The sequence below is a fragment of the Helianthus annuus genome, chromosome 2, assembly GCF_002127325.2.
Source record: "Helianthus annuus cultivar XRQ/B chromosome 2, HanXRQr2.0-SUNRISE, whole genome shotgun sequence".
Classification (NCBI taxonomy): Eukaryota; Viridiplantae; Streptophyta; class Magnoliopsida; order Asterales; family Asteraceae; genus Helianthus; species Helianthus annuus.
Window position 1 is genome coordinate 115002408 of NC_035434.2, and position 15641 is coordinate 115018048.

Genomic DNA, 15641 nt, shown 5'->3' on the forward strand with positions numbered 1-15641 from the left:
CCATCTACCAAGTTAGGCTTTGACAAATCGAAAGTCACATGTTTCAAGTGTAAACAGAAAGGTCATTTTAAAAGAGAGTGCCGAAATGCTTATGCTGATGATTCTGAAAATCCTTTTAGAGAAGATTACTACAAGAGAGCAATTTATCATCAGAACAAGGCTGAACCCCCTAGGATGAAGCAGCTTGAGGATACCCCCAAAGAAAAATCAAGAGCTCTAGCTGTTATTCACGATGACGAAGGCTTTGATTGGAGTGATATTTTTCCTGAGGAAGATGCAGTAGGTTATGCGTTTGCTGCAACAACAGAAATCAAACCGTTCAGAGACACCAGAATCGCAGCAGAAAAATCAAATGATAGACAACCTAGAGAGCTCTATACAAAATGATCAGAATTTCTCGTGTATACAGTGAAGCTAAAAAGGCAAAAAGATGGGATGCGGATACAGAATGTTACCTTGATCCTGAAGGGAACATTGCTATTGATCCAAAGACTCTTAGTCTTGAAGCTTTCGTTGAGGAATTTGCTGAACTAGAAGAGTCTCAACAGAGAGAATGGTGGGGAGGTGGTGAAGAGAAAGAGAAAGAGAAAGAGAAAGAAAAAGAGCAGGAGCAGAAGCCAAAGAAGATCGATGAAGGGATCATTGATACGTCACAGGAGTTGACAGCTGAAAACTTAGGAAAGATGGCTGACAAGGTGCTGGCTCCTAAGGAACTTAAGGTAGACTCTAGGTCTGTATCTGAGTCTAAAAGCCAGGTCAGTTTAAATGCGTCGTCGAGTGAGTCAGGTAAGAAAGTCAAAGGTGACAGTGACTGCAAAAATTGCATGAGAAACTGCAAAGTTTGTGGTACACAATCTTACCTCAATGATACGAAGGTTAATGATCTGACAAAAAAGAGTCAGAAAGGTTGAAGATCAGATTCTTGATCGTGATAAAATGCTCAAATTTTCAAATGATCAAGTTAAAAAGTTGACTAAGAAAATTGAAAATGATAAAATTGAAGTAGAAAGAATTAGGAAAGAAAATGAAAAACTAATTCATGAAAATCATCAACTCTCAGAAAATTTTAACAAGTTAAAACAAACGATAAAGGATTCTGATGAACGAAACAGTAAAACCAGAAAAGAAAATGATCATTTAACTGGAGTTCTTAGACACAAAGAAGAACAAATCAACAAGCAACTGGATGAGATTGCTAAGTTGAAGCTTCAGTTTGAAGAAGCTAAGATTGAGAATGAGCGCATCAATCTGAAATTAACCAGTTACAACTCCGCAAGCTTTGTTTTGCAACACATTGTTCCCAAACCTATCGGGAAAAACAAAGCAGGCGAAGATGTATTCTCTGATGGAATAGGGGTGGGGTATCATCAAGTTCCACCGCCAGTTTTAAACAATTATTCAAAGAAACAATCAGGGCTGGTTAATGATAAGGATGATAATGAAGTGAAACTTCCGGACACAATTGATGTCGCGTTCACTTCATCTTCCAATGAGGATAGTGTCCAAAATGAAGTTGTGAAAAGTGTGGTTGAGAATGTTTTAAAATCTGAAAGTGACACTACTGAGGAAGATGAATGTTTCTTGGACAAATACATTCCGAAACCACAGTCCAAATACAACTTAAATGAAGAACCAAATCTTGTCATGTACAAGATGTTGGGTTCGGATAAGTTGTTTTCGGATTCTGAGTTTCCACTGGAGAATGTAAATGTTGCTAAACTGACAAATGTGTTCAAATTGATTGAAGTTGATCTGTCAGAAGTGAAAAGCTTAAATCAAACAAAAAGGCAAATGAATTTTGAAAAAGATAAAGCCTACTACAAGAAGCCTGTTGTTCCATCACGTTTTTATAACAACAATCGAAACAAATGGTCGGGTGGTTATCAGGGTGGTAAGACTTATCAGAAAAAGAATGTTCAAAACAGAAGGTTCGTTGAGAAGAAAGTGTTTGTGAAAAGTTCAAGTTCACTTTCTCATGAAGAATCAAAAATCTTTTCAAAATCAAACAAAGAGTTCTTTGAGAAGAAGGCCTCACAGCCTCAGTCTGAAGGCACAAGTCGAGTAGTTGACACTTGAACATGCTTCAAATGTAATCAAGTTGGACATATTGCATGAAAGTGCACCAACTTGAAGCCTAAGACTGAAGTTGTTAAGATTCAAAAGAAGAAAGTTGATGGGAAAGGAAAAGCTCCATTGGTTGTTGTGAAAAAGATTTTGAAAAATGAAAATATCAAAGTCAAAACTGAACCTGCTAAAAATGTGGTAACTAAAAACGACAAGTTTTACAAGCGGGTTGCGTCACCTCAACAAACATGGAAGACAAAAGTGGTTGAAAAGAAAACAAGTGTTCCAAAACCAAAGGTTTCTGAGACTGAAAAACAGTCATCTTCTACCACACCGGTAAAGATGAATGTTCCTTTGGATTACTATGTGAAACTTGAGAAAGAAATGCAAAAATCTGAGAAGAAAGATGTTCAAAACAAAGACCAACCATCTGGTCAACCTCAGAAAGATGAGTTTTTCTTATACAAAAAGGTTGAGGTTGGGTCTGAAGAAAGCTTGAAAATAAATGATAAAAATTTTCCACCATTGATCACCAAAAGAACTGTCATTGATGTCCAGTTACCTAAGTCGATAGAGGCTTGGGTAACACCAAAATCTAACTAAAGTGTTTGTGATATGTGTAGGAGCTTCCAAGATCCGTTTCGCGATGGATTATGGATAGTGGAGCTTCTCCGCACATGACAGGGAAAACAACTTTGTTGTATGATGTTAGAAATTTCAATGGAGGTTATGTAGGTTTTGCTGGTAATCAAGGAGGTAAGATTATGTAGGTTTTGCTGGTAATCAAGGAGAAGGAACGTTATCCAATTGGATTGTAACGTTTGAGAGAGTGAATTACATTGCTGAGCTTGAGAATAATCTGCTGAGTATCTCGCAGATTTGTGATAGGATGTATACTACGCACTTCACAGACAAAGAATGTTTGATCTTGAAACCAGGATTTGTTATTCCTGAAGAATGGATTATCATGAGGGCACCAAGAGTCAATGATATGTAGGTGTTGGATATGAGCGTAGGAACTACAACCACGGGTCAGGCTCATTGTTTTGTGTCTAGAGCATCGGAGAAAGAATCACAGTTGTGGCACCGCAAGATGGGGCATATACATCTGAGGAAAATGAATCATCTGGTGCACAATGATTTAGTTACGGGTGTTCACATTAAAGGTTTTCATCTGGAAGGGGAGTGCATTAGCTGCGTCAAAGGCAAGCAGAAGAAAAAGTCACACCCTCAAAAGCAAGTCAATTCAGTCTCAAGACCTTTAGAGAGACTTCATATGGATCTTTTCGGTCCAGTGAACGTCAGAAGCATAACTGGTGATTACTATTGTCTCGTGGTAACTGATGATTATTCCAGATTTTCGTGGGTTTCTTTTCTGAAATCGAAAGATGAGACGTTTGATAGTTTGATGGCGTTGTTTAGAAAGATTGAAAATCTGTACCAAAGGCGTATCAAAAGAATCAGAAGTGATAATGGTACTGAATTCAAGAACAGCAAGATGGAAGAATTTTGTGATGAAAGAGGTATATTGCATGAATTTAGTGCTCTTTACACTCCGCAGCAGAATGGAGTAGCTGAACGAAAGAACAGGACACTAATCGAAACGGCCAGGACGATGCTTGCTGATTCCAAACTACCTGTAAATTTTTGGGCAGAAGCAGTTTCCGCCCCATGCTATACGCTCAACCGGGTTCTAACAGTCAAGAAATTCAACAAGACATGTTTTGAGCTAATCAACAACCGTAAACCAAACCTAAAGTATCTCGAACCGTTTGGGTCTCCCTGTACAGTTCTTGAGCCTTTTGGTAAGTTTGGTCCAAAGAGCATCGAGGGAATATTTGTGGGTTATTCAAGTCCTATGAAACGAGTCTTTGTTCCAAGCTTGAAGAGGATTATTGAGGCACAAAATGTTGAATGTCAAGGCAATACAATGCCACCACAAAATCCCAGTGATTCATGGCGTTTTCACTATGATACTTTATAGGATTCGTTTGACATGAGAGAAGAGGAAGAAGATTTCTTTGATGAGTTGGATATTCTGAGAGAGTATGAATCATCTCAGGAAAGGTTCCCAGCTGAGTATTCAAATCGACCTCGACAAACTTCAAATGACGATGAAGCAGGTCCAAGCAATGCTGGAGAACATGATGATATTCAACAAGATGAAGTTGCTCAAGATAATCAGACGGCAGAGAATGATAATCAAGAATCTGAGAACGGACCAGTATTTGATCATGGTGATTCAGATTCTGAGGGGGAGCAAATTCAGATTTCAGGTCAAATAAACCCAGTCGGTGAACAAGTTGCAAATCAGAATGTTACCAATCTAGAGGGCGATGTAGATGTTCCAAGCGAAGTGATCCCAAGAACTCTGTCATACCATCCAGAGGATTTGATCATAGGAGAATTGCAGTCCGGCGTTCGCACAAGGCGTCAAAGTGACCAAGGGCTTATTTGCTTTTATTCTACAGTTGCTTCTTTACAAACTGATTTTTCACATAGTTGTTTTATTTCGCAGATCGAACTAAGAACATACAAAGAGGCGTTAACTGAAGATTCTTGGGTCAATGCGATGCAAGAAGAGTTAAGTCAGTTCGAGAAGTTAGGAGTGTGGAAGTTGGTAGATTTGCTAGACGGTCACAGGAAAATTAACACAAAATGGGTATTTAAATGCAAGAGAGATGACCGAGGAGTTGTTGTTCGAAACAAAGCTCGACTCGTAGTCCAGGGCTTTAGTCAACAGGAGGGTATTGATTTTACAGAAGTTTATGCTCATGTGGCTCGACTAGAAGCAATTAGGATCTTTCTGGCATTTGCATCGTGGAAAAACTTCAAAGTCTTTCAGTTAGATGTTAAATTGGCATTTCTTTATGGGAAGGTTAAAGAAGAGGTATATGTCGGACAGCCACCGGGCTTCTCCGGTCCAATCCACAAAAACAAGGTTTATTTGCTGGATAAAGCGCTGTATGGTCTACACCAGGCCCCGAGAGCTTGGTACGAGACTTTGTCTCAAGACCTACTAGCCAACAGCTTCATCCGAGAAAAAGTGGATGCCACTCTCTTCACCAAAGAGGTCGACGGACATCTTCTGTTCGTTCAGATATACGTGGACGACATAATATTTGGGTCAACAAATGAGAATCTGTGCAAAGATTTTGAATCAGTTATGAAGCAAAAGTTTGAAATGTCATCGATGGGGGAGATGAAATTTTTCTTAGGACTTCAAGTTGAACAACTACCTGAGGGAATTTTCATACACCAGACAAAGTATGTTCATGATATCTAAGAGAAATTTGGGATGTCAGGTTCTACTCCAGCTTCAACTCCTCTAGCGACTAATCATAGGATAAACCCAGATCTCACCGGAGACAGGGTAGATGAAACGATGTATCGTTCCATGATAGGATCGTGGATGTACTTAACTGCTTCAAGACCCGATATCATGTATCCAACGTGCCTCGCAGCACGGTTTCAGTCAAGCCCCAGAGCTTCGCATATGGTAATTGTGAAAAGGATATTACGCTACCTGAAAGGAACTCCAACATTGGGGTTGTGGTATCCAAAAACAGGCGATTTCACGCTCGAAGGGTATTCTGATTCCGACTACGGAAGCTGCAAAGTCAATGCAAAATCAACAATAGCGGGTTGTCAGTTCTTTGGACCACGCTTGGTCACCTGGCAATGTAAGAAGCAGACCTCTGTGGCTCTATCCACATGTGAAGCGGAGTATGTATCTGCTAGCAGTTGCTGCTCTCAGATCTTGTAGATCTAGCAACAGATGCGCGACTACAATTTGCAATTTCTTAACACCCCTATCTTTGTTGATAATGAGGCCGCAATAAGTATAACGAAAAATCTTGTTCATCACGCTAAAACAAAACACATAGAAATTCGTTATCACTTCATTCGAGATTGGTTCGAGAAAAAGTTGATACGAATTAAGAAAATCCACACTGACAATCAGAAAGCTGATTTACATACCAAAGCTTTTGACAAAACTCGTTTTAAATATCTTTTAAAACTAAATGATATGAAGCTTCTGTCGGTGTCGAATGGGGTTATTGGCGTTGATGAGGATAACATTGTAGATGATGATGTTGAGAAACAATCTGCAATGGTTTGTCGATTTGTTACTTGTTTTGGTATTTAGGGGGAGTAGATATATATATCTCGACATCGTGGGGAACACTACTTGGATATATAGGTAACCCCTGAAATCCTGTTTGAAAGGTCCCTCTTTCTGAGATACTAGGTCTTTATACTCAGTGATATCTGGGGTATTATTTCGGGACTTCTGCTGAATGGAAGTTCTGACCTAGTCCCCAAATAATACTTTCTGCAATGCTTGAAACATAGCATCACCCTCACCATAAAAAACGATGAAACATTGCAAAATGATAATCGTGTGCTGTTGTAAAAAAGATCCTCTAAAGGGGACACACCGAAAGTCGAACCGTCATCTCTCTGCTGAACGGAAGTTCTGACCTGAGCTCTCACGGTTTCGCATCTAACCCCTTACAGATATCATCTGTGGTATACTCACATGTAAGACTGAATATTGGGATCTGGATACGGGAGTATATTCAAGAGGTGGGATACATGAATGAGTTTAAGTTCTTATTCACCTAATTCGTATCCTGAACAGATTGAAAATTGTGTGAGAATTTAAGTGGATCAGCATATCGACAATCTAAGTGAATTGTTTAATTCTGAGTATGAAATTAAAGCTTAACGGTACTAGTGACTTGTCTAATAGCTGATATGATTCCCTAACACACTCATCAAAAATATGTTTGTAAATAGTTTACTTTCATTACATTCTGCATTTAAGTTTCTGTAATTCATTTTCTAGTTTAGAAACTTTGTTAAAATCCAAAAAGGTTTTTCATTTCTTCTTTATTTTCCGACAAACCATAGTGGAAAGTTGATCTTCAGATTCAGAACGTTGGAGCAGATGCAGAAAGATTCTAATTGGATGATGAGTTGGGAGCTTAATCTTGTTGGTTGAGAAAATGGAAAGTCAAAACATGTTCATTAACTTGAAACTTGTAATTTTCAGAAAATGTTTGAAAATACTTGAACAAAAATCAGTTTGTTTTGTCATAAATCAACCAAGGTCATTAAGTTGGACTTGGTAGATAAATTAAGTAATCAGGGTAATTAATTTGGACCTGAATACTTAAAGTGGATTTCTAAAACTGATGAACAGTTGGAAAATTTTTTAAGTTTGTATAGATTGTAATGTTATATGTTTGAGAAGCAGGAGAAAGGATTCAACATCCCCATGGCAACAAAATGTTAAAGTTTGAACCAGAAATTCGAGTCCCAGCATATCGAGAGGGGGAGTCTGTGAAAGGGAGAGTCAGAATTCTGGATCAATATTCAAAGGGGAGATTGAAGATAGAAGATTGAAGGGAGCTTTTACAATGACAAATCAAATTGGAAAGAGACAAAGACTGAAGACTCGACGCCGAAGACTTCGTCAACATCCAAGGGGGAGTCTGTTGGTGCATCTAGTGTCTGTTAACTTCGTCCTAATCGAGTCTTATGTCTAGATAGGATAAACGAGCACACAACAGGGTTGAAATTAGGGTTTTATGTGTAAAAGTGGGTAATTCCGCTTGAAAGTGTCAATGTGCATTTCAAGCGAAATCATGAAGTTAATTTCACTTGAAATGGACATTGACATGTTCAAGCGAAATTACATATTCCGCTTGAAACGGTCATGTCATGTTCAAGTGGAATCACCACAACTATATATAGCCGTGTTGTTGTGTCATTTGGAGCGAAATCAGGTCATATGTTCTGAGTCGAGGTGTTGTCCGTTTGTCATTTGAACGTGTAAAAGCTCAGGAAATCATTAATAGATAAAGATTAGAAAGGAACAAGCTGTGTTGACATCTTTTACAATGATTCTGCCTTTGTACTTGATGATGAACTACTCATACTGACTATTTAGGGTCACACGACTGTCCAACATCACTCTTACCTGGGAAATCTTGGGGTGAGTGTTCACTTATAGGCGAGCATGTCTTCGGTGATTCATTATTATGACCCATTTACTTTGATTAGTCACTGCGTGTCGTTTGTTTGTTCGAGGTAACGAACGAATGATCGCCTTCCTTGTGTTTTGTCGATGTTTTCAATACCTCTTTTGTTTTCCCAAATTGTCGACCTCACTCGTTTCTCATGTTTCCTTGGTCTTTAGACAATGCCTCCTCGACGTGATGCACAACCTCTAACCAACGAAGAAGTCGCAGCCCTTGTCGCTCAACAAATGGCTGCTGTGCTTCCGAACATAGTAACCCAGATCCATCAATTATACAACAACAATAATAACAATAATGCTCAGTGTAGTTTCAAGAATTTCAATTCGGCTAAACCGTTGAAGTTTTCTGGGTCTCAAGGAGCAACCGCGCTCCTGCAATGGTTCGAAAGTTTGGAAAGCACATTCAGACATGTGCAATGTCCGAATGAGCGTAAGGTTGAGTTTGCGTCCAGTGTGTTCGAGAAACGTGCTCTTACATGGTGGAACGGTGTGATACGTGATAGGGGTGCTGATGTGGCGATGGCACAAACATGGGAAGAGCTTCAAGCTCTCATGATGAGAGAGTTCTGTCCCCGTCACGAGATTCGAGCTTTGGAACGAGAATTCGATAATTTGAAACAAGATGGGGGAGAACACCGTGCGTATACGGATCGTTATGAGGAGCTCAGTTTGTTGTGTCCTACTATGGTTACCCCATTGGAGAAAGCAATAGAGAGGTATATCGATGGTTTACCCGATTCTGTGCAAGACATTGTGACTGGCAGTAATCCTACTACTGTTCGTCAAGCGATCGAATTGGTTGCTACTCTGACTGAGTCTCAAGTCAGAAAAGGGAAACTGACCTGTAAGGGAGACAAGAAGAAGTCAGCCGATTCTGCTCAAGACAAGGGTAAGGGAAAGAAGAAGGGTGAGTCTTCTAAGAAGTCAAGGAAGCACAAGGCTTCCCAGAACTTTGCAGTCACCGCACAGAACCCTCAGAACCCACCAGCACAACCTCCTGCGTAGACACAATATGCTGGTACCGCACCTCACTGTGCTCGATGCAACGGTCACCATGTTGCCTAAGAGGCCTGCAAACAGTGCACTACATGTGGTAAACTTGGGCATCTGGCCAACATTTGTCATTTGGATCAGAATCAAGTTGCTCAGATTCCAACTCAAGCTCAAAGGAATGCTGCGAGATTCCCACCTGGTTCGTGTTTCAATTGCAGAGAAATGGGTCATTTCCACAACAACTGCCCGAGGTTGGTGAATGCGAATGCAAATCCGAACGCGAATGCCAACGCAAACGCGCATGTGAATCCTGCTCGAGGACGAGCATACAATTTCAATGCGAACGAGGCTCGAGCTGACAACGAGGTTGTTAACGGTGCGTTCCTTGTTAACAACCAACTTGCATCTGTTCTTTTCGATTCTGGTGGCGATAGGAGTTTTGTTTCATTATCTTTTGAGACTTTGCTTGCGATACCTAGAACTAAACTGAGGAAACCCTTATATGTCAAAGTTGCTACTGGTAAATCTCTTGTACTCAATTCTATTCTTCGTAGTTGTCAACTGAACCTCGATAACCATCTTTTTCTTATTGACCTCACGCCGATGCAACTCGGGAGTTTCGACATTATCGTGGGAATGGATTGGTTAACCAAACATCATGCTGAGGTGGTTTGTTTTGATAAGATTGTTCCTATTCCTCTTTCGTCTAGTGATGTCTTAGAGGTTCGTGGCAAGAAACCATCTGTTGGTTTGAAACTCATGTCGTGCACGAAAGCCTAACGTTATTTACGAAAAGGATATGTTGCTTTTCTGGCACATGTCACCGAGGAGAAAGGCAAGAGCAAGAGTATTCAGGATATTTCGATTGTTCAGGATTATCCAGAGGTATTTCCTGATGAACTGCCTGGTTTTCCTCCAGTTCGTCAAGTCGAGTTTCATATTGATCTTGTACCCAATCCCAACCCGATTGTGAAAGCACCTTATCGTATTGCACCGTCCGAGATGCAAGAGTTATCGAAACATCTTCAAGAGTTATCTGATAAAGGATTCATCTGTCCGAGCTTTTCACCTTGGGGTGCTCCTATCCTCTTTGTGAAAAAGAAAGATGGATCTTTTCTAATGTGTATCGATTATCGTGAGCTTAATAGCTTACCATCAAGAATCGATATCCCCTACCCTGAATCGATGATCTCTTTGATCAGCTGCAAGGTGCTACCTGTTTTTCTAAGATTGATCTGCGTTCTGGGTATCATCAACTTCGTGTACTCGAAGAAGATATTTCCAAAACTGCCTTCCGTACGAGATATGGGCACTACGAGTTTACCGTCATGCCTTTTGGTTTGACTAATGCTCCAGCTATCTTCATGGACTTAATGAATAGGGTCTATAAACCTTATATAGACAAGTTCATTATTGTGTTCATCAACGATATTCTCATTTATTCGAAGTCTCGAGCCGATCACGAGCAACACCTTCGTTTGACGCTGGAACTCCTGAAGAAGGAACAACTTTTTGCTAAATTCTCCAAGTGTGAATTTTGGCTTAAAGAAGTTCAGTTTTTGGGTCATATAGTCAACGAGCAGGGTATTCACGTGGATCCATCCAAAATTGCTGCAATTAAGGATTGGAATACACCAACGACACCCACAGAGATTCGTTCTTTTCTTGGTCTCGCTGGGTATTATCGTCGATTTATTTCGAACTTCTCAAAGATCTCGGTTCCACTCACTGCTTTGACTCAAAAGAATAAGTCTTTTGAGTGGGGACCCAAACAAGAAGAAGCGTTCCAAACGCTGAAACATAAGCTATGTAATGCTCCTATTCTATCTTTGCCCGATGGAAACGATGATTTCGTTGTCTATTGTGACGCGTCTAATCTAGGACTTGGTTGCGTTCTTATGCAACGAGGTAAAGTGATAGCTTATGGATCAAGACAGCTGAAAGTTCACGAGAAGAACTACACGACTCATGATCTTGAGTTAGGAGTTGTAGTTTTCACTCTCAAAATCTGGAGACACTATCTTTATGGCACGAAGTGTGTGGTTTTCACAGACTACAAAAGTCTCCAGCACATTCTTAATCAGAAGGAGCTGAACATGAGGCAACGACGTTGGGTTGAACTCTTGAACGACTACGATTGCGAGATTCGCTACCATCCTGGTAGGGCGAATGTCGTAGCCGATGCGCTTAGTCGAAAGGAGCGAGTCAAGCTTCATTCTGTTCGAACTTTGTCTGATATTCAAACTCGTGTTCTTCAAGCTCAGCATGTGTTTCACTGAATTTGATGGGTAAGGAATTACCACGTCAACTTGAGCTTAAACTCGAAGTGAAGGGCGATGGGTTGCTCTATTTCAAGGATCGTTTGTGGATTCCGAAACAAGACGATCTTCGCACATTAGTGATGGACGAATCTCATAAGTCTCGATATTCTATCCATCCTGGTGCTGATAAAATGTACAAGGATCTTCGTACTCGGTATTGGTGGCCTGGTATGAAGAAGGATATTGCCTTGTATGTATCGAAATGCCTAACTTGTCTCAAAGTCAAGGCTGAACATCAACGACCATCTGGCTTACTTGTACAACCAGAGATACCGGTTTGGAAGTGGGAAAACATTGCGATGGATCTCATCACTAAATTACTGCGTACATCTAAAGGTCACAATGCTATTTGGGGTGTCATCGATCGATTAACGAAGTCATCTCATTTTATTCCGATTCGCGAGGATCTATCTGCTGATAAACTTGCAAAGATTTATGTTGATGAGATTGTATCTCGACATGGTGTTCCTATGGACATCATATCTGATCGTGATGCTCGATTTTCATCTCATTTTTGGAAGACCATGCAATCTGCTATGGGAACCCAACTAAATCTAAGCACTTCTTATCATCCCCAAAACAGATGGACAATCTGAGAGGAAGATTCAAACTTTGGAGGATATGCTTAGAGCATGCGTGATAGATTTTGGTGGTAATTGGGATTCTCATCTTCCGTTGATTGAGTTCTCTTACAACAATAGTTTTCATGCTAGCATCAATATGGCACCGTTCAAAGCTTTATACGGTCGAAAATGTCGTTCACCTGTCTGTTGGAATGAGATCGGTGAAGCTCAGCTTACTGGACCTGAGCTCATTCTCGAAACGACAGACAAAATCAAGAAAATTCGCGATAATCTTGTGACAGGTAGAAGCCGTCAAAAGAGTTATGCGGATATGCGACGCGAGCCCTTAGAATTTCAAGTCGGAGACCATGTCCTACTCAAGGTGTCACCTTGGAAGGGAGTGGTGAGATTTGGAAAGAAAGGAAAACTTGCACCTCGATATGTTGGACCATTTAAGATTGTTGAAAGAGTTGGAAAGGTTGCCTATCGACTAGAGCTACCTCCAGAGCTTGGAAATATTCATCCGACATTCCACGTGTCCAATTTGTGAAAGTGTTTAGCTGACACTAATCTTCACATTCCTCTCGACGAGATTCAAGTTGATGAAACGATGCATTTTGTCGAGAAACCAGTGGAGATAGTGGACCGTGCAATCAAACAGTTGAAGAACAAACGGATTTGATTGGTCAAGGTTCGCTGGGAATCCAAACGTGGCTCAGAGTTTACTTTGGAACGTGAGGACCAAATGAAGGCGAAATATCCGCAATTGTTCTCACAAGTTTCCTCTAGTTAAAATTTCGGGACGAAATTTCCTAAAGTAGGGGAGACGGTGACAACTGTGCTCTGTAATCGATGTACAATGTAAGACAATGTCAATTATTAATAAAACAATGTGCTTTGGTGTTATTATATGTGTATTTGTGTTTGATGATATTACGATTTGATTCGATTCCAATTTCAAGCTTTAAATCGCTTTCTGGAAGGTTATACGCAAACTGGTGCATAAACGCAGTCAGTTTAACGCGACAAACACTCCGGAATAGTGAAATTGGCTTAACATACCTTAAATAACCTTCACATAACTTAGAAATAAGTTTTGAATGGTTTGTTGTGTTGAAATCAAGTTTGTTCGATCGCAGGGACTATTTGTGTCAAAATGCGAAACTATATCGAATTGCATGGTAACGAACATTCCGGAACTTGATCATAAGTTAAACATACCCTAAATATCCTTTGCATAGCTTAGAAATAGGCTTTGAGGGGTTCGGTATGCAAAAATAAACTTATTTGATCAATAGGGACTAAAAGCGTCAAAAAGTGCATAAGTTTGCATTTTCGCGCATATCTTACGTTCTGAATATATTCGGACACCCAAAAATTTATGTAATCATTAAAATATTTTATTTTAGTGATTGGCATGATAAAATTCCATTCGTCTCTTAATTTGGATCGTTTTTGCGTTCGTTACGACTTTCGTCGTAATTAACCGAATAACGCAACCGTACGACCAAACGAACCGACATCTGAGATGTTTTTGAGCATAATTTAAGTTCCCTATACTTTAACTTCATTTTAGAGCTTTGAAATGAGATTAACGGGGCTTAAACGTGTCAAATATGCATCAAAATACAAGTTTTTCAAGTTCAGGGACCAAATGTGACAATCTGCCAAACTTGGCTAGGCGGGCCGCGTAAGATGAGTCTATATCTTACGCGGGGCGCGACAGCCTGCCAGTGCAGAAACGTTGTATCTGGTCATCCAGATTGTTCTTGATGGTTTTAAACATTGATTTGGGATACCATCTGCTAGTTTTTGCTAGTATTATATGTCCCAGGGTATATTAAAACCACTAACCCACATGTATGGAGAAGATTGATCCCTCTTTAGCAAGTAATGATCCTAACGGTTTACCGAAAACTATATATAGCCATGCCTTCACTCCATTTTCTGCACCCTTGATCATTTTAATGCTCTAAGTTGAAGCCTTTGCTTCATACCTGAGTGTCATAGATCAAGCTCTCCCTAGCTTGGACCCTTTGTTAGCTTCTTTCGTTCTTTTATTGCTTTTCGAGCGTGAAAGTCAAACAGTGTTTGACTTTCTGCTTTGACCAGTCTTTGGTCAACACAAAGTTCTTTTGAACTTTGCAACGTGAGCGTAATAACGATGGTTATAGTCCCTTGTGACTATAACTACTAATTACCATGTTGACTAGGCGTAGTGACGAGTCGTAGTTTCAGTCAAAATGCGTATTTATGCGCATTTTGCAACCAAACTACTCTTGGGTATCAAAACACATTTTTTGATATCAAAAACCTGTTTTCTAACTTAGTTAAACATGTTCCAACATGTTTAGCTCGTCACTTTTAGTTTAATGCTTGTTTAGAGTCGTAAGTCAAGCGGTCTAAACCACCGCTTAGACTTTCGAACTCGACCCTTTTGGTCGATCATTAGGATCCGACCAAGCATGTTTAGTGACCATAGTTGTATAGGGAAATAACCTTCCGAGGTTATACCTTATGGTCACCTAGTTTAAGTAGTTGTATGATAGGTAGTTTATATGCCTTAGGTAAATGACCAAAATGCCCTTTTCATGCATAATTGGATTTTAAGCATATGTAATTTAAACTTTTGTCACTAAACTGATTATGCAACACATTTAAACATGTTAGGGCATATAATACTTGTCATAGGACTAGTTAGACGTCTCAAACGCGTTTTACGCAAACGACGCGTTAAAGTAGCGTAAGTTACCTAAACGGGTCGTAACGGGTCGAAAGCACTTAGGATAGGTTCTGATCTAGAATGTAGGCTTTGTTAAACCATGTCACATGAATTTCAATACTCATTTGGTTTACAAGACCTCATTCTATCCGATCTTCCGATTTAGGTGTCGATTTATTTACTAGTGATTCGATTACTAGGTGCTGCTTGAGTTTCCTTGATTTGCCTGAGCTTGTTGAGTTCTTTAGATTGAGGATACTTTGCACTTCAATGTTAGTACATAGTTCCCCTATTTTACTGTTTTCGATTGTTTTGGGGTGATTCATATGTATTAAAACGATTTCGATATTTTGATGATGGTTTCAAAAACGATTAAAATGGTTTATATTAAACTAATAATGATTTTGATAATGTGATCGAACTTGTGGGACGTAGTTACATAACGAATAACATTCATTAATTTTGGCCGAACTGACCAGTATTAGGTTATGGTACCATAGGATCTGACAAATCCCGTTATCAGATTACACCCATGGTTATGTGTGGGGGTTATGTAGGTAACGACCGAATCTATGATTGTTAACTTACCCTTTGGTGGTTTGTTAATGCGAGTTTCGAGATAGTCGAGTCACGAAGGTTTGGATGTTATTAGCGAGACGACCAAAAGTAGTTTCACAATTAAAACAAGAATGATTTGAAATGAGTTAAACGATTTGATACGAGTTAAACAATTTGAAACGATTTAAACGAGTTAAACGATTTGAAAAACCGATTGGTTTTGGGTTGTGATTAGATAATGGGACGGGTGTAACATGATAAAAGCATGGTAGATACGCCGCTGGTACATCTTATATATAAGTGCTTTTATCATATTATATTCTGTGTCATTATTTAGTTCACTTAGGAAACGATTTTGAAACGATGTCACA

The 15641-nt window shown here is 39.7% G+C and overlaps 1 protein-coding gene across 1 annotated transcript; it reads left to right on the top strand.

The window, feature by feature from the left end:
- The first annotated feature begins 430 nt into the window (after positions 1-430).
- On the top strand, positions 431-9118 carry LOC110894873 (protein FAM133-like). The gene is made up of 3 exons (XM_035981900.1): positions 431-450; positions 500-786; positions 8862-9118. Exons 1-3 carry the CDS (start codon positions 431-433, stop codon positions 9116-9118), a joined length of 564 nt encoding a protein of 187 aa, XP_035837793.1.
- Positions 9119-15641: the final 6523 nt, after the last annotated feature.

What these genes read in the sequence shown, in the direction of transcription:
- LOC110894873 (XM_035981900.1), top strand. Translation starts at nt 431, where the DNA reads ATGGGATGCGGATACAGAAT. An exon ending in ATGGGATGCGGATACAGAAT is followed by an intron (nt 451 to 499) that starts GTTACCTTGATC and finishes AAAGACTCTTAG; the next exon opens with TCTTGAAGCTTTCGTTGAGG. An exon ending in TGCGTCGTCGAGTGAGTCAG is followed by an intron (nt 787 to 8,861) that starts GTAAGAAAGTCA and finishes ATTCTGTGCAAG; the next exon opens with ACATTGTGACTGGCAGTAAT.